Raw genomic sequence first — 17605 nt, forward strand, 5'->3', positions numbered from 1 at the left:
TATAAACAAAAGCTCTTGGAAATCATGTTTTGTTTTATCTTTTTGAAGTGAATTTAGTGCTTGTGAGGGACAGCCCTGGAGACTAGAATGCGAATAGGCACAATAGCCATATCAGCTTATCCACAGAACTCAGCCAAAGTACCAAAACCCTGACCCGAAGGAACCAACTTTAGTGGCAGAAGGGGAGTCTTCTCTTCTGAGCCTGCCAGCAAAGCAGGGATGGAAGGGTGTTGGGAGGAAGTGAAGAAGGGAGGCAGTGCTGCCAACTTTCATTTATTATAAGTCTCATGATATTTGATGTTGCTCTTAAAGCCCCAGATTCTGGAGTCAGGTGATTATGTAAGAATCTCAGATTTCATTTAAAAAATGAAGAGTTTCTAGACTGCAGATTTTCTAAAGTGCCTAAATCCCTTAAACACAAATCCTACTGAAAGTCAGTGAGTCTTGTGATCCTAAATTGCTGGGGTGCTTTTGAAAATCTCCTGCTTGGCTCTCATGGTTGTGGACAAAGCAAAGCTAAAGGTTCAAAAAGCAGGCAGCACATGAAAAGAATCAAAATTGCTTGGGGCAGGCAAGACTGGTTTGGGAGGGAACTAATGGCCAGTGGGGTGGTCTCAATCCACCAGCAAGTTGACTGGAATCACCAACTCTACAGGTATCAGAGGGGTAGCCGTGTTAGTCTGTATCCACAAAAACAATGAGGAATCCGGTGGCACCTTAAAGACTAACGGATTTATTTGGGCATAAGAAGACATCTGAAGAAGTGGGATTTTTTTACCCACAAAAGCTTATGCCCAAATAAATCCATTAATCTTTAAGGTGCCTACAACTCTACAGGTAAAGGCTATCTTACAGGAGAACCTCAGTAAGGCCAGGAATCTCCATGAATGTCAATTCCACATGTCAATTCCTACATACTGTTCTTTCAAGAGGTTTTCATCTTCTTGAAGCTCCTAGAAATCTTGTGGGCTTCAGAGCTTATGGTTTGGGCATTTGCACAAAAGCCCAGTTTTTTATAAGTCATGTTCCAATGGCTCTCTAATGGCAGCTGCCCAAAAATGCTCCTCAAAGGATAGTCCAATGTGAGGAGGGGAAACCCAGGGTAAGTTCAGGAGGGCAAAGTCAGAAATATCTTATACTGCACACTCTCCCCAGGCTGAAGGTGGAAGGATGCTGTGAAGGGCCCCTATCCCCCCCACCCCCCAATCCATTTCTCCTCAGCCCTGTCCCCAGATCAAACTGCCAGCAGAGGCTGCCAGGCAGCTGAGAACCACTGCTGCTCCCATTCCATGAAGGACCTTTTTTCAGTATCTTCTTTTTCCAACCTACCCTGTGGGGTTTTTTTGAAGGGGGGGGGGGAAGAGGGGATTTGGCCTTGCAACATAGAGGAGAACAGCATCTTGGTGTTGCTTTTTTATTGCATTTTCAATACACATGAAGAGTCTAATTCTGACCTCACTCCCTCTGATGTAAATCTGGAATAACTCCATTGAACTCAATGGGGTTAGGCAGGTGTAAAACTGGTGAGCCAAGAGAATCAGGCTCTGTATTAGCATGTGGCAGAAATGATAGCTTTACAAGGAACAAAGAAAGGGTTGCAAAAAGGCATAGCTATTCAAAAGCTATTTACATGATATTCACCCCCCCCCCCTCTCTATTTTCCCCTCTATTTTCCAGCAGCATTGTCTATACAGCAAAGAAAGCAGAGCTCAAGGACAGACCGGTTTTGCAAACACGGAAGCTGGATTTTTGTGGCTGTACTTTTTTCATGTGCAGATTTTAGGATTGTTGTTGTTGTGCCTTCTCCCCCTCTCCCCTCCCCATTTCCTGGAGATCAGCCAGCAGGGAAATCCTCTAAGGGGGTGGATGAGGGACAAAGTCTGCAGCCCCGCTCAGCCAGGAAGAGCGCCACCTCAAACAAAGCCAACAATAACAACCGCCCTTGCCTTGCTCGCTCTCCCAGTCTTGCGGGTCTTCCCTTTGTGAGCGCAGCAACCATGATGCTGCCTACGGCTGGCCCCAGCACTGGCCAGACCTGTGGGCTTGTGCTGATCTCCGCTGTGCTGCTCCAGTCCATTTGCGTGGCGGTGACTTTCCTTTACTTCACTAATGAGCTGAAGCAGGTAAGTGCCACTGCGGTGATCCAGGTTGTCGGATCCAGCGCTGCTCAATCTGCAGGCTGATTTGGCCTCATTTTCTCTCTGTCTCGCTCTCGTTGCAGATCTATTCAAAGGGGGGGGGGGGTGTGCACCGTGTATGCCCTTGTCCTGTTCAAAGCCAGGTTGGATGGGCTCACGCACGAGTGATCCTGTTCCCACTGACGGCAGCGGCAACACTCCCAGGGTTTACAGGGAGCAGGATCGGGCCCTCGGTGAAGTGTAGTTTGGCAAAAAGAAAAGGAGGACTTGTGGCACCTTAGAGACTAACACATTTATTAGAGCATAAGCTGTCAAAGCTTATGCTCTAATAAATGTGTTAGTCCCTAAGGTGCCACAAGTCCTCCTTTTCTTTTTGGGAATACAGACTAACACGGCTGCTACTCTGAAACCTGTAGTTTGGCAATGTTTATTTTAGCAGGAAAGCTGTAGAGATGCAGAGCTTTTGCCTCCACTGTAGGAGAAACGGGTTAGGCTGGGTTGGTTTGTTTTGCTGGTTGGCTGGGTTGGCTTGCTCTGAATGCAGAATACAAAGGTCACGAAAGGAGAAGCTTTTAAAACTCACCGTATATTGATATTTCCCCGCCGAAACAGAAAGGTGCTTTCCGCGAATGTCCCAAAGTTGCTCTTTCTTCCCTCCAGTTTGTGCCTGCTCGGCACTGCTGGAACACGAGTGGCGCTCGGGGCTACAAGGAGAGTCAGCTTGCTCACCCCAATAGTCACACAGGCTGAAAAACAACCCCAACGACAACGCTTCCTTTTCAGACAGTGACTAAGCCTGGTAGAGTCTCGGGCGGACCGCACGCTGATCCTTGCCCCCCACGCAGAGAGTTGGGGAAGGACTGTGTAGTGGGCTGCGTTTTGCACTCCGTGCAACCAAAGGTTCATGTCCTGGAAGCATCGGCTCGGCCATTTACCTTTTCTTAAGTAGGTAATGGAAGTTCCACGCAATGTTTGGCGGGTTGACTTTGGCACAAGACTTTAAAAACCATGGTCCTCTGTGGACATTCATGACCCCAGGGCAGTTCTGCAGGGGTAGTGGGTTTGTCCATCCACGTTTCCTATCCTGCCATCTCTACTATACTGTGCTGTCCATCTGGGGGCTCGCCCTAACTCCTGACTACACGCAAGCAGCATGCTAGGTCTATCATTTCTGTAGGATTTTGAGATCCTTGCATTTGAAAGGTGCTGTATAAATATAAAATATTATTGCAACCCTTGAATCTACCACCCGCAAAATTTAGTAATACTCTACTCACAGCTTCTTTTGAGATGGCTAAATCAGATGGTTTGGGAAATTCTTATCCAATGATTTGCACCATTCTACAATCCATACCAGACTTCCTGAATGGATAAAACTGGGGACCTGTCTGTTGAGTTTGTTGCTCTGATAGCTTCATATTTGGTGAGATTAAGAATTTACAGAAACATCACATTTGTCTTAAGAAAATAGATTACAGGGTTCTGGTGATAAGAGAAATGTACTCAAAGTTGTTCCAACCCTCATATACTTGGTTCAAAGTTCTTTGTTGTCAAACTTTTGAACATGAACAATTAGTAAACACAGCACCTTTGCCTAGTTGCTTTTCCTCCAAATAGGTATGGTTTGAACTTTTGAAAGGGTACTCTACTAGCCCAAATAAACCACCTCCAACAATTTGTACCTCAGATATAGCTCTTATGATTGCAGGAGAATAACTAACCCCTTTGTGGTGTGAAGGCTAGCTCTGGTCACCTTGAAGGGAATTTCTGTTGGCCTGAAAATAGCCTGCGGTATCTGCATAATTATATTACATGGTGTCTCTATTACCCGTCCTTTTTGTTCTCCTACACACAGATGTAAGGCACTGCTATATTAGAACTGTAAATACAGTTTGTTACCTTTATTGTACATGTGGATTATGATTAGTGATATTTATCAGTGAGCCTGGTCCCCCTTTTCCCTTCTTTTTGCCGTTTCATAGTATCTGTATTTTGAGACTTCTGTCAAATAGTCATCACTGGCCAGGTGTCAGATCCTTTCAGCTGTTAGTACAAATTAAAAATCTTATTTAATGCTAGGTAATTTTTCTCAGTCTATATGGATAGTCATCTGATTAGCTAAATGTAACCATCTGTTGTTCCTAAAATGGATAAAGCTTTTTGAACAGCGTAGTTTGGCTTATGGGAGGGGAGTGCTAAAAAGCAGAGACAGCCCTAGGATGCACGGTAGAGTTGATTACACATCCAGGATATAGGACAGCGAAGAAAATAGACTTAATTGACTTTAAAAGCATAATCCAGATGTTGCCCTTAGATAATGGGTACGTTGTAGAAATATTTCACTAATAATGCTCCATTTAACATTTCTGTGACACCTTCCCTCAATGGATCTCAAAATGCTGTACAAATATCATTTGATTAAGGCTCATAACGTCCTGTGCCTCCATTTCCTTAACCTCTAAAATGTGAATATTAATATTCCACTGCCACATTCGTGTTTGCAGAGTGCATTAAACTCTGTGGATGCACGATGCTGCAGCAATGCCAGGTACTAGTACAGTAAAGTTTTCTCAGGGGCTAGATGTGTGACAAGTAAGCAAAAAGCAGAAATGGCAGTACAGTTTGCTTTCAGGTTGAAGAGCAAAGTTTTGAAGTGCCCTCTCCTTTCCCGGTCCCTAGATCTGGTAGGAGAGTGGTCTGGTAAGGGCTGGTCTACACACAAGTTTGGTACCAATTTAATTATATTGGTTTAAAAACCAACCCCTTAGCATGGATGCAGTTGCACTAGTATAAAGGTGCTTATATCTGTATGGCTTATTTCCATCAATTTAAGTAACGTTCCCAAAGTAAGAAACCTTATATTAAAAATACTACCCTATTCTGCAGTAATGACCCAGAAGCCTGTAGGGATACTCCTGTCAGTCAGAGCATTTTGCATCAATGATTATAGAATACGGTAGTATTTTTAAACATAAGGGAATGCTCTGTAGATGCTGCTGCACAAAGGTCAGGAGCTTCAGTTAAGTGAGGTAAGATTTGTAAGGTCAGATGGGTAAATTCTCTCCATCCTGCTAAAGCGGGAAATCTGTGGCTTGCCTCCTTTGTTTTCAAGCAGACAGGACAGGATGGGAATGGTGGGGCGAGGGGTAGAGAACAGTCCCCCTGGTTCTCTGATGCTGAATGTTCCAAGCTTGAAGGATAGTTGAAACTGTGACATGTTAAGTAAATTAACATCCAGAGGCAGCAGATTAACAAACAAACCAAAAAAATCCGTTAAAATAGGAATGGTTGGATTTAAACTATTAAATCAAGAAGAAGAAGGTAGTCTGAATGCTTTGTATGTTCACGGGTTTCTTTCCTTTCCAAACTTTACTGGCATACAGGTTTTAACAGGGGTTGTGGAGGATGATGATGGTGATGAACCTGCTTAGGTTACTGTGTTCTTACATTAAGCAACAAATGCCAGCTTCAGTTTTGATAATGGGTTATTATTATCCCCTGCAGAAGCAGCAGAGCTTGAAGAAGGGTTTTGTTGTTCACTATATTCTTTACTATTTTAAACTATTGAAACTACTACTTTTAAACTGTAACTAGGAAAGGTTTCAGAGTAGCAGCCGTGTTAGTCTGTATTCGCAAAAAGAAAAGGAGTACTTGTGGCACCTTAGAGACTAACAAATTTATTTGAGCATAAGCTTTCGTAAGCTACAGCTCACTTCATCCGATGTAGCTCATGAAAGCTTATGCTCAAATAAATTTATTAGTCTCTAAGGTGCCACAAGTACTCCTTTTCTTATAACTAGGAAAGTTATTCCTGACCCCAGTGAAGACATTGGGACTTTTGCCATTGACTTTAGTGGGGCCCTGATTTCACTCTCTCTGTACACCTCAGAAGAAGGAATTATCTCTTTAGATAGATGAATGATGTAGAGATGGGCCCAAGTCACAAGACTGAGATGTGGAATCAGATCTGAATGCCAGCTTCCTCAAAATTCATAGGGAAGGGGTTTGGAATGTGGTCTTCTAGCCCCCTTCCATTACAGAAAATGCCCCAAGCTGCAAGATTTGAATCTGGGGTGGAATTTGTCCAAAGTGCAGACATGGGGAGTGGGTTAGTGGCTGATGTGCGGGTTCATATTCAGTGTTAGTGGGGCAGCAGTGTCAGCTGATTTTCAGGCTTATCTTCAGTCCTCAGTGTAGGAAGATCCCTTGTGTAAAGGAACTAAATTCTAACAGTGTTAGAGCTGATAAAATAATTCTCAGCATTAGTGACGTAGCTATTGCAAGTGCATAAACTTATTCAGCTGAGTTCTGAATGTCCAGTTTATGACTAGAGAGATAAAAATTTAAGTGTATTCTTACATATCAGGTATCTGGTTGTAACTCAATAAATATGTAAAGACAGGATTAACTCTCTTTTATAAAATCATTACTTGCTGTAGCATATTGGTGTTACTTAGAACAGAAAGGGTTTTCCTAAACACAGGAGTTTTAGAAATGCATCATATATTGGCACCTTAAGTAAATTAACTAGTTTTTTTGCCTTCTACCACAGCTCCAGGACACATATTCCAAGAGCGGCATTGCTTGTCTCACTGGGGAAGATCTCGGAACTTTCATAAGACATGTGGATCTAAATGAAAATGAAGAAAGAGAGAGTGACCCCTGCTGGCAAATGAAGTGGCAACTAGGAAAGTTAATTAAAAAGGTACTTTGGAACTTTCACACAGACTAAACAGTGGAGCTTGGTTATAATAATCCAGATGGTTCAGAGAGTTAAGCTCCAACTAGTGAAATAAAATGCAAATCCCAAACTGTTTCCTTGCATTTTAATGGTTAAATTGCAATTCCAGATATAAAGGAATTTTGTTTGCCGTGAAGTTCTTCTGAAAACAAAAATTGTCATTTCACTACAAGAGTTTCGCTATACTTAAGAGATAGAAAATACCGGTGACCAATTATTACTAAGTTCATCCCAAAGAGAGGTTCATCCACTAATGTTTGTCTGGCATGCCCACTATGTAGAATGTCTGTCTATCCTTCTCCTCATTTGTGACAGAGCATGGAGATGTAGGGCCTGATTTTCTTTCACTCACACTAGCAAATCAGGAGTGATTCCCACACAAGCCACAGGGACTGTAACAGGTGTGAGATTAAAATCTTGCCCACAGTCCCCATTATCGTAAAGAAAACCACTTTTCACCTCCCACCTCACAGCTGTACAGAGAACAGGTATGTCATGAAGCATTGACAATTTTATTACTATCTAAACTGGAAATCTCACTCCCCCGTTCCCCACACACCCTAACCCTTCAAGGTCAGGTATTCTGTGTCAACCTTTCAAAATACATACACACACACTAATAAATTATATACGCTTATCATTGATACTTTTTTTTTACTCTTATTTTTATCACAAATGTAATTGTGAAGAAGTTTTATTTTGAATAAGGGGTTGCCAAATTGAAAAGGATGAGAAATACTGATCTAGTAAATTAATATTGATTTAGTTATTATATGATGATGCACTGGAGGTCTGTTTTAAATAAAATATTGGCCCAAACTGAAGTCCACAGAGTTACTCCAAATGTAACTGGTATAACTGAGAGCAGAATTTGGCTCACTATATTAACTTAGTAGGTTTCTACAATGGGAAAAATTCATAAATATTTTTTTTTGCACCAGTGCAATCCTGCAGTTATACAACATAGTTGGAAAAAGGCTCTTCACCTTGTCTGCACTACAACTTCTAACATTACTACCACTGGAAAGACACTTAGGATTCAGACTGTTTCCTAGAGAAGCAACTGCTGCATATGCGTATAGTAGCTGTTTCCAAAATCCATATAAACATTATGCTAGAAAGAAACCTTTTGGGTCAATGAAATGCAGATCGAGAAATCCAGAGCCATTACATTCTGTAACCTCAATATTCCTTGGATAATGGCAGTGTCTCTTACATTTCCAAGGAGGTGACAATGCTTTTGTTGTTCTCATGGTGATATTACAATTGAGGAGCCATCATGGCTCAATGGAAACTGTATTGCTATTTCAGTGTTTTCAAAATATCCTTCCCATGAGACTGGAACCATGAGTTACACTGGAGAAATAGTAATGGCTTCAAGTGACAAAATATTTTTGTTTAATAAAGAGCTAACATCAAAATTACATGAAAATAAGGTGGGATCTGATTAAAACCTCAAGAAAGCCAGGAAATTTTCACAAGAGTCTTAGTTCAAGATGTTGAATGTAAGTTTTGTGATCGACTGACTGAGAACAGGGTATGAGATTTACTACAGTAACTAAGGGTATGTCTACACTGTCCATGTTACAGCGTGGCTGAGGCAGCACTGTGACATGGGCAGCGTAGTCACGCTTTATCGCCAGGGGAGAGCTCTCCCGGTGATAAAAAATAACCACCCTGAAATAAGGGGTGGTAGCTTTATCGCGGGGAGCCATGTAAAGCGCTGTCTATACTGGTGCTTTTCAGTGCTAAAACTTTTGTCACTCAAGGGTGTGTTTTTTCACACCCCTGAATGACTAACGTTTTAGCGCTGAAAGTGGCTGTGTGTATATTCCTGCCATTATTTATATATCAGTAGTTTTGCCACTGACTCCAGGGGGCTCTTAGTGAAAACCACTGAATCTAATTCACCTCTGTTGTACCAGGGTTAATCTGGAGTATCTCCAGTGAATTACTCCACAACCAAATTACTCCAGATCCACACTGGAGTAATTGCAAACAGAATCTGACGCCATAAACTCTATATTTCCTCTTATTGAGGGCCAGATTTTCCAAAGAACTTTAACACTCAATTGGATGAGCTTCGTTGCAATTTGGGCCCAGATATTTAAAATTATTGCAAAACAGTTTGTTGTGAGAAATTTATGATACAGTTTCCTTTTGATGTCTGCTTTTATTTACAAATAGAAATAAAATTTGCTTGATGGTCAAATGTTGGAGTTTGCTCAGTTATGTGGCATATAAGAGTATGTAGAATAGTTGTGTTTCTGGCATCTTTGTCACTGCTCTACTGATTTCCCAGAAAGAAAACTGTTTTCTTTACGTGTGTTTGCAGATGATATCAAGAAACTATGAGGAAAACATTTCATCTGCAGTGAAAGGTATTTTTAATGTAACACATTTATTTAGCACATAAAAAAGAAACTGCGATGATAGCAGATGTGCAGTGGTTTCATACATGTTTTCCAGTTGTAGAGAATAGTTCCTAATTTCTTACTCAGTTGTCCAAAGCATGGGAAATTAGTAGCTGTTGGTATTGGTTGGTATTATTTTAAGAGCCATATTAAGCTGTCAGAAAATGTGGTCAAGTTAGTAGAGCATGGAATCAGGTTTCAGGAAACGCACCTGGCTTCTGTTTTTGTCTCTGATTCAGTGATTTTATGCAATTCATTTAACCTCTCTGTTCTTCAGAAAACAAATAGTACTTTGTTGTTGTGCAGCTACATTAATTAAGGATTGGGCACAGCTCTCCGCTGATGCAGAGCCTTACACCCCAGGAGGACTATCAGGAAGCATTCTGACTCAAGAAGTCAGAGGAAATTTTGCTTGAGTAAAGACTACAGAATTTGTCCTTTAAAGATATTTACCCTTTCCATGAGCACATACTTATTTTTAGTATAGGGTGTATGGGCACTGGGTTTTTTTTTTTGCGGGGGGGAGAGGAGGGACATGACATATAGAAGGCTTAAAAAGGCATTTCGAAGAGAGTATGAGAAGTTCTGAGAAATTTTGACCATATCAACCATTACACTTCAATCTCTCATTGACTTGGTCAAATATAACATTTTGACAAACACATAAATCCTCAAATACTGTCAATTTAGTAATTAGACAGTCACATATTTCCATGGAGATGACAATGACTTTGTTGTTTCTCTAATTCTAATTTGAGATTTAAAATGGTTATTTCTCATCTTCACGTATCTGAAATTTTTCTAACTCTTCCAGGAACTGAAGAACAGGGATCTCAGAACCATGGACACAGAATAGCAGCTCACTTAACTGGAAGCCACAATAAGAAGAGCTCTCTATCTACATCAAGTAAGATATTTTGCTATATTGATAAAGGAAGAAAATGGATGCAAAATAGGGAAAGATCTCTGAATGTGTGTGCTTTGTGATTTTCCAGACATGAATATTGACTGCTGATTATTCTAGGCACCCTTTTCTGCTTGTTTATCACGGACTTAATGACATTTTTTGGCCAGAAAACAGGGAAGGCTTTAAAAAAAAAAAAAAAAAGATTTTCTGGTTTTGGTCAGAATAATTCTTCAGCTCACTCTAGTAGTAGTATCAACCCCATTTAACTTGGGATCTATGGTGCACCTTCCTTCTATGTCTTTAGTTGTTTTTTTAATTAAAATTCCCTCTTCCTAACTTTGTCTATCTCCTTTGCAGTGTCTTTTTGGAGAAAGATATGTGTATAAGGGCCTAGAAGCTATGGTGATAGGCACATCAAAAAAATAGAACAAACTATTACTTCCCTTACACTTCTCAGGGCGGTGGAGTACTCAAGTGCTCTCCCATCGCATCAATTGCAGCAGTGCTGATCTACCAGCAAGTGAAGACATACCTTTTAAGAGAGATTGGGGCATCTGAAGCAGGATCTGGCCCATTGCTCTTATTTAGTTTTTGAAAAACAGTCTCATCAGCTAAGAGACAGTGGACTTTGTTGCACATTATTTATCATATAGCACATTATTTAGCTCTATATTCTTATCTATTTTTTTCCCCCCTCGAATAGATTCCTCATCCAGAAGAGGTGTTGGGCAGAAAATAAATACCTGGGAACCCTCAAGGAAAGACCATTCATTCCTCTATAATGTGGAGTTGAAAAATGGGGAGTTAATTATACCCAGAACAGGGTTTTATTACATCTACTCTCAAACTTACTTTCGATTCCGCGAACCTGAGAACGAGGATTCAGAATCAGATCTGTTAGCACAAATCAGAAACCCTAAGCAAATGGTCCAGTATGTTTACAAACTGACAACATATCCAGAGCCTATCCTGCTCATGAAAAGTGCAAGAACTAGCTGCTGGTCTAAAAAGGCAGAATATGGACTTTACTCCATATATCAAGGTGGAGTATTTCAGCTGAAAAGGGATGATAGGATTTTTGTTTCTGTCAGTAATGAGGACATGGTTGACATGGACAAAGAAGCAAGTTTTTTTGGAGCCTTTTTGATCAGCTAAATGATTAACAAAAAACCAGACCCCCCCAAAGGAAATCATTTTTTAAATTCTATAATCTAAGGTGGCAGAGAGGGGAGGAAGCCACTGTGACAATACCGTGACTTCAAAGCAATAGTGACAATGCAAGAATCCCCACTGTCAATTCATCCTGTGAAAGGTTAGATTGCTCTGAGAAATGATGGTAACAGATCGTAATATAGAAGAGCAGCAGGTGGCTGCAGCTGCATATGACTGTGCCTTGTATAACAGCACAGCAGATCCCGAAACATGCTAGTGATCTAGGACTTGCCTGGATTTTAATGTGTCAAAGATGAATAGCTTTGGCTAGGACCGGATCAAGTGCAGGCAGGCACTATCCAAGGTTCCTCATACCACTCTACCAAAGCATCTCAAAACCTCATTTGTGGCAGTCCCTCTGCAGGAGCGGTGGATTTGCATAGGGATGAGATGAAGACAATAGACTTGTAGAGGGGATTCGATTGAGGTTGGAAAATGGATTTTATCATGAAAGACACTTTGGACCCTATCCTGCTGACTCTTTCTCCCGTGAGTAATCTTTACCTGAGCAGAAGTCCCTCTGATGCCAGTTGGACTACACTCTTGAGAATAAGGTTTGCAGGATCAGGCCCTATGTTTGAATCTTAGATTTCTTAAAATGAAAGGCTAGCAAACAATTAAACTACAGTAGCATTTAAGCACATATTTAACTTTATTTTCCATTGAATGCATCTGATGAAGTGAGCTGTAGCTCATGAAAGCTTATGCTCAAATAAATTTGTTAGTCTCTAAGGTGCCACTAGTACTCCTTTTCTTTTTGCGGATACAGACTAACACAGCTGCTACTCTGAAACCTATACTTAACTTTGACATGCAAGTACTCCATTTGAAATCAATGGGATACTCATGTGCTTAAAGTTAAACATGTGCTTAAGTGCTGCATGGGATCACAGCCTAGTTATTTTTGTCTTCATTTGGATATTGAGTAGATGACAGAAAAATGAAGTGGCACAGCAGAGCCGTTGAAATCAGTAAGTCAATACTATGTATTCCCAGAACATTTTGATAATCCCTGCTTAGTTGACTAACATTGTACTGCAGAGATTTTACCACACTTACAGCATGTTCAAATATGGATTCACTCTATACTTACTGAAAATGAGTATTTGATCCAGAACCCAAGTGTTTTCCTTTAAATGTTGCATTCAGAGGACTACATTATTTGTCTCACATCAAGCATGACATGACGTTGTTCTTTCATGTTAATTGGCATGATGCCATGGAACATGATGTGATGCAGAATAATTAGCTTGGATTTGAAGGAGAACGTTCTCATTCCTGGAGAGGATACGTGACTATCTCTGCTTCAGCATGGGCTGATTTTAGTTAATACTGTTTAGATTTTTGTTTTATTTGCAGGGCTGTGTGGGGACAACATAGCATTTATTTTTCTACCTGGACTGAATATTAGATTTGTTAGCTGTATGATTAGAACTGGTTTTCAAAAGTTAAAGTTTTGTTAAGAAATAGGCAGGATAGCCGGATCTTCAGGTAGTGTACAACAGCCAGCACCATTCCAGTGACTTTAGTGGAGCTGCACCAATTTACACCAGCTACAGGTCTAGCCCAGGAAAGACCATATATTTCTGAAAGAAAGAGGGAGTGAAAGGCAAGTGGGGCAAGGAAGTTGTATGGATCAAATTCTCTGCAGATGTAAATCAAAGTAAACAGAATTAAGCCAGTAGAGAATTTGGCCCTATATTTTTTGATATAATAAGGTTGTCCCAGGAGTCATAAAATGATGAAAGTCAGCAAACGACCTTACTTTGTCCATGGCCTACAGGAAAAACAGGTGTACCCTCACCCTACTACCTTCTTTATGGCAAACAGGAAATGAATGTGTATCAGTCGCCTCACTTGCCTTGTCTATACACATCAGAAAGGTAGGCACGCCAGTCACTCTAGTTACCTTACCTATGAACAGCAAGAAAAGAACTGACAGCAATCGGTTTGTTTTGACTAGTTAGAAGAAAGAAGCACATGCAGGTAGAGATTCGAAATCATTATTCCAATCTGTGTTTGCTGTTTCTCCGCGGAGGAAAATATGTTAATTTCAATAGTAACCAATTCTGTGAATTGCTCCAGTGCTTACTGGAGAAGCTGGCTTTGCGGTGCAGTCATGTCTCCTATACATTATATATTTTTTTCAGCTAGTCCTCTGAAGCATTATCTAAGAATTCTCCAAGTCCACACCACGGAGTTTTTAGCTTTATTTGGTGGCTTCCTAATCTTGAATACAGTATGAATTTGCACTAGTTTCACACTGATCACCACTGACTTTGATTGAACTGCTCCTGATTTACACTGGTGTAGATACTTCGGGTCTATCTAGTTAAGCGTGAACCAGATTTTGCTGCCCTTACTCATATTAGATAATACTTTAGGTCCCAATGTAGTAATGGGAGTACTCTTAGTGCATAAAGTTAGGCCTGAGTGTAGGTGTTTCCACGAGCGAGGTCTTACTTTGCAAGTTGTTCCATTGATTTTCAATGAAATTGTTTGTGGAGTAAGGTCTTGACCCTGCTCCCATTCAGATCAGTGCAAAAAACTTAATGGGGCAGGACCAACCCCTTAGATATTATTCAATGAGAGGAAGGCCAGCACAATCTGATCCAATCCGATTAGGCTACACTGGGCTTATTTTTCACAAAACTGACTAATTTTCAAACTACAGAGTTCAGTTTTTAGCTTAATAAATTTTCAAAAGAAAATAATTTCCAGAGAACTTTTATCCAAATTTTCTTCCCAATTCTAATTTTTGATTCAGGTGACACAGTGCTCTTACTTAACACAGGAGAAGTACAAGACTGCATTAAACAGCTCCCTCCAGATCTAGTTTCTGTCCCGGATCCTTCAAAGTCTTATATATGTACTTCACTTTACAAATGGAGTAGTCCCAAAGATTTCATTTCCTGAATCAGGCTCATATTATTTAACTCCTCAGCAACATACTCAATTACAAGTATATAAATAAAATAATGGTTTTTTTTCAAAATCCAGTTATATTAGGTGCTTATTTTTTTAAAAAAATTCTTAACTGTGAGAGAATTTCAGATATATTAGTTGTAGCCTAAAAGTGAAAACCATACGTATGATTAAGAAAAAGTCTATATGACATAAAGAACTCGGAGAGACACAGATGGAAAAGAATGGGGAAGAAGCCATAGGGGCTGTGCACAAATTCATAGCTGACAGTAACTTAAGACAGATAGTAGTATCTACTACACACAGATGTTTTTTATCACTTTGTCTCTGCAACTTGATATATAATAATGGGCCCAATTTTATTTAGGAAGTGCTCCCAGGCATTTCCAACCTTTTTCCTCTCCATATGTACACATTTTTATGTCACTCCATTCTGGGAGAATATATGTAGCACAACAGGGAATAGACTGAATAATCATATTTTATTTCCCAGTAATCCAAAGACACACAGCCTGGTGAAAAACTAATGAGCAATATCTGACAAGGACTCATTTGAAGACAAATAGATGTATCTACCATTTCTGTTTGTGGATTCACACTCTCATTCCCCCAGCCTCGTTACCCTCTTGACTTTCAACGGTAAATATAGCAAATAGTTCTTTGTGTTCATTGTGCGTGTGCAGCTGCAATAACACTAACTTTTCTATTAAAAAAATGTAATTTTTGTACATATTTTTATATAAAATATTTTTAGTAAATACTTATTTTGTCTTTTAATTATTACGCTTGTTCTTTTAAGACTTCCATAACAACATCTCACTTAATCTGATATCTTGACAGTGAGATATGTATGGGCCTGATCCAATTCTCAGTGAAGTCAGAGAGTGACTTCAGTGCAAGGCCCATAATGCATGTAATTTTGCAATATCATGACATGAGGAAGTTGCTTCCTGATCCCAGCTGGTAATCCTTGAAGCACTGTATTGAAGAAAATTGAAAATCCTTGTTAAGACAGAGACTGTACGGTATTGAGAGCCTTTCTGGAGTGTATCATCACCTTCCTGAAATAGGCCCATAATTTTAGCCGTAGTTATTGTAAACAGAGAGTCTGCTCTTAGTCATATAAATATCTAACCCTTTCTGTTACCAAACTGCAGCAAGGGACCCACTGAACTCATAGGACAGATTGTCCATGGTCCTTGAACAGCATGTTGAGAGGGAGAAGGTGGACAGGAGCTCTTCAAAAGGGCAATGACAATTGTAACCCCAAATTTAAGAGGAGCACAGAGGACTTCTCAGCCCATGTGCCCCCATGAGCAGACATTGCCTGAACTAGTGAAATGGTGTGGAGGAGACTGGGCTACTTCCCTCCTACCCCCACAATGTAGAATAGAGCACTTGGGGAACAAAATGTGCATTTGTACTCTGTGCTGGGAAGTCAGTGAGTAAGGACGGTGACTCCTGGAGATGCCATCCCACAACAGAGTTTCCCCTCGGCAAGCAAGATCCACACCAGCCCTACCAGGGCAGTGCCTACATAGTACAAAATATTGTTATTGCAGTGTCTCCTAAAGACCTTAGCCCTATGTGCCAGGCACTGTACAAACGTAACAAAGAGCTGGTCCCCTCCCCAATGTGTTTACAATCTAAGTAAATTCACCACAATGATTGTTTTATTCCCTGTTCGAGTAAAGGACACACCTGAAACAGTGGTAGCAAGCAAAGTCACAATCCTGCAAGTTGATCCATGTGCCTGGAGCTCAGCATGCATGGAGACCCCCATTAAAGCAAAAAGCAGGAGTCTGCCAAGTGGCTCATCTTGTAGCATTGGTGCCCAAGATGGTAATGGCACCCACAGAACATGCCTCAAAAATATTTATTATATGTGTGTTCCTTTTTATTTAATTAAGGGTTCCTTCTTTGTATTGTTATGGGAAAGGATACATCAGATCAGCTAATTGACTCTCACTATACACTTCACCTTCGCTATATTAAATTACATTATTATTTAGGTTGCTGTAGCATCCAGATGTCCCAAACAGGCCCCATTGTTTGGTGTTGTACAAACATGTAAAAAAGCATAGGCCCCACCCGGAAGTTTTAAACCTCATGCATGCGTTTAGGTTTAAACCAATCTCTAAATATTAGGGATGAAGAGGAGACCTAATGTGAGGAGCAGATTATTCCACATTGCTTTAAGGTGAGATTTTTGTATCTTCCTCTAAAACATCTGATACCTGCCACGCTAGAGAGAGGATACAATACTGGTGGGGCCATGATTCTAATCCAGTAGGGCAATTCCTATATTCCAGAAGAGCATACACCTGAAGAGGTTAATGTCTAATTTGCCCTAGTCTCTCAAATCTGTAATATGGAAGACTCTAATCATTTTCTAGATGCCCTTCTCTAGAACTTTTCTGCTTCTCTTCTGCTGCTCTGAACATGAAATTACCAAAATTCAATGCCATATTCAGGGTTAAAAATGTACCATTAGTTTACATAGTAGCATTGTAAATAATCTCTGTTTTGTTAACTCCTGATTAACAGAGTCTACTACCTCCATTGATTACCGCTGCACAGTGAACTCAACTGTCTAAACCAGCGGTTCTCAACTTATTTATGCAGCCCACAATGTGTTACCTGGGCTCTAGGGGCCAGGTGGCAGCAGCCCAGACCCTGACCCTGGAGCCTCGCCCGCCCCAGAGCCCGGTCACACGGGGCTGGCCAGCTGCCCACCTTAGACCCCTGTCGTGTGGCTGTCCCGGACCGCTGCTGTGTGGGGCCAGGCGGCAGCCCCAGACCCTGGACCCCCAACCCCTTGGGGTCAGCCGGCAGCCTGGACCCTGCCACACGGGGCGGGCCAGCAGCCCCAACCTCAGCCCTGCCACTCTGGTAACAGGCAGCCTGGACCCCACCACGAAGGCCAGCCTTTAGCACACAGCTGAGCTGGGCAGTAGCTGTGTGCTAATTGGGCCCCAGGCAGGCCGCGGGGTTGAGAAACACTGGTTCTATAGGTTTCAGAGTAGCAGCCGTGTTAGTCTGTATTCGCAAAAAGAAAAGGAGTACTTGTGGCACCTTAGAGACTAACAAATTTATTAGAGCATAAGCTTTCGTGAGCTACAGCTCACTTCATCGGATGCATTTGGTGGAAAAAACAGAGGAGCTCCTCTGTTTTTTTCACCAAATGCATCCGATGAAGTGAGCTGTAGCTCACGAAAGCTTATGCTCTAATAAATTTGTTAGTCTCTAAGGTGCCACAAGTACTCCT

At 41.0% G+C, this 17605-nt stretch overlaps 2 protein-coding genes across 3 annotated transcripts in view; one reads left to right on the top strand and one right to left on the bottom strand.

Moving 5' to 3' along the window:
* ECT2 (epithelial cell transforming 2) overlaps positions 1-3226 on the bottom strand; it is a 130069-nt gene extending 126843 nt beyond the window's left edge. Inside the window, exon 1 of the mRNA XM_043491570.1 lies at positions 2722-3226. The gene's annotated coding sequence lies outside the window, so the exon portion shown is untranslated. The remainder of the gene's footprint in view (positions 1-2721) is intronic.
* On the top strand, positions 1676-15095 carry TNFSF10 (TNF superfamily member 10). 2 transcript variants are annotated; one of them, XM_038417126.2, is made up of 5 exons: positions 1676-2123; positions 6691-6843; positions 9215-9260; positions 10108-10200; positions 10904-15095. In XM_038417126.2, exons 1-5 carry the CDS (start codon positions 1998-2000, stop codon positions 11353-11355), a joined length of 870 nt encoding a protein of 289 aa, XP_038273054.1. In that variant the 5' UTR covers positions 1676-1997; the 3' UTR covers positions 11356-15095. The 2 variants fall into 2 exon arrangements, 1 of the variants encoding a protein (XP_038273054.1); XR_006273981.1 differs by lacking the exon at positions 9215-9260 and having other exon boundaries at positions 1854-2123; positions 10904-10991.
* The last annotated feature ends 2510 nt before the right edge of the window (positions 15096-17605 follow it).

This window comes from Dermochelys coriacea, chromosome 9 (genome assembly GCF_009764565.3).
Source record: "Dermochelys coriacea isolate rDerCor1 chromosome 9, rDerCor1.pri.v4, whole genome shotgun sequence".
NCBI classification, from domain to species: domain Eukaryota; kingdom Metazoa; phylum Chordata; order Testudines; family Dermochelyidae; genus Dermochelys; species Dermochelys coriacea.

Bases quoted from the DNA above. Each gene is read 5' to 3' on its own strand.
- TNFSF10 (XM_038417126.2), top strand. From the start codon at position 1,998: ATGATGCTGCCTACGGCTGGCCCCAGCACTGGCCAGACCTGTGGGCTT. The intron at 2,124-6,690 runs GTAAGTGCCACT...CTTCTACCACAG, and splicing joins TCACTAATGAGCTGAAGCAG to CTCCAGGACACATATTCCAA. The intron at 9,261-10,107 runs GTATTTTTAATG...TAACTCTTCCAG, and splicing joins CATTTCATCTGCAGTGAAAG to GAACTGAAGAACAGGGATCT.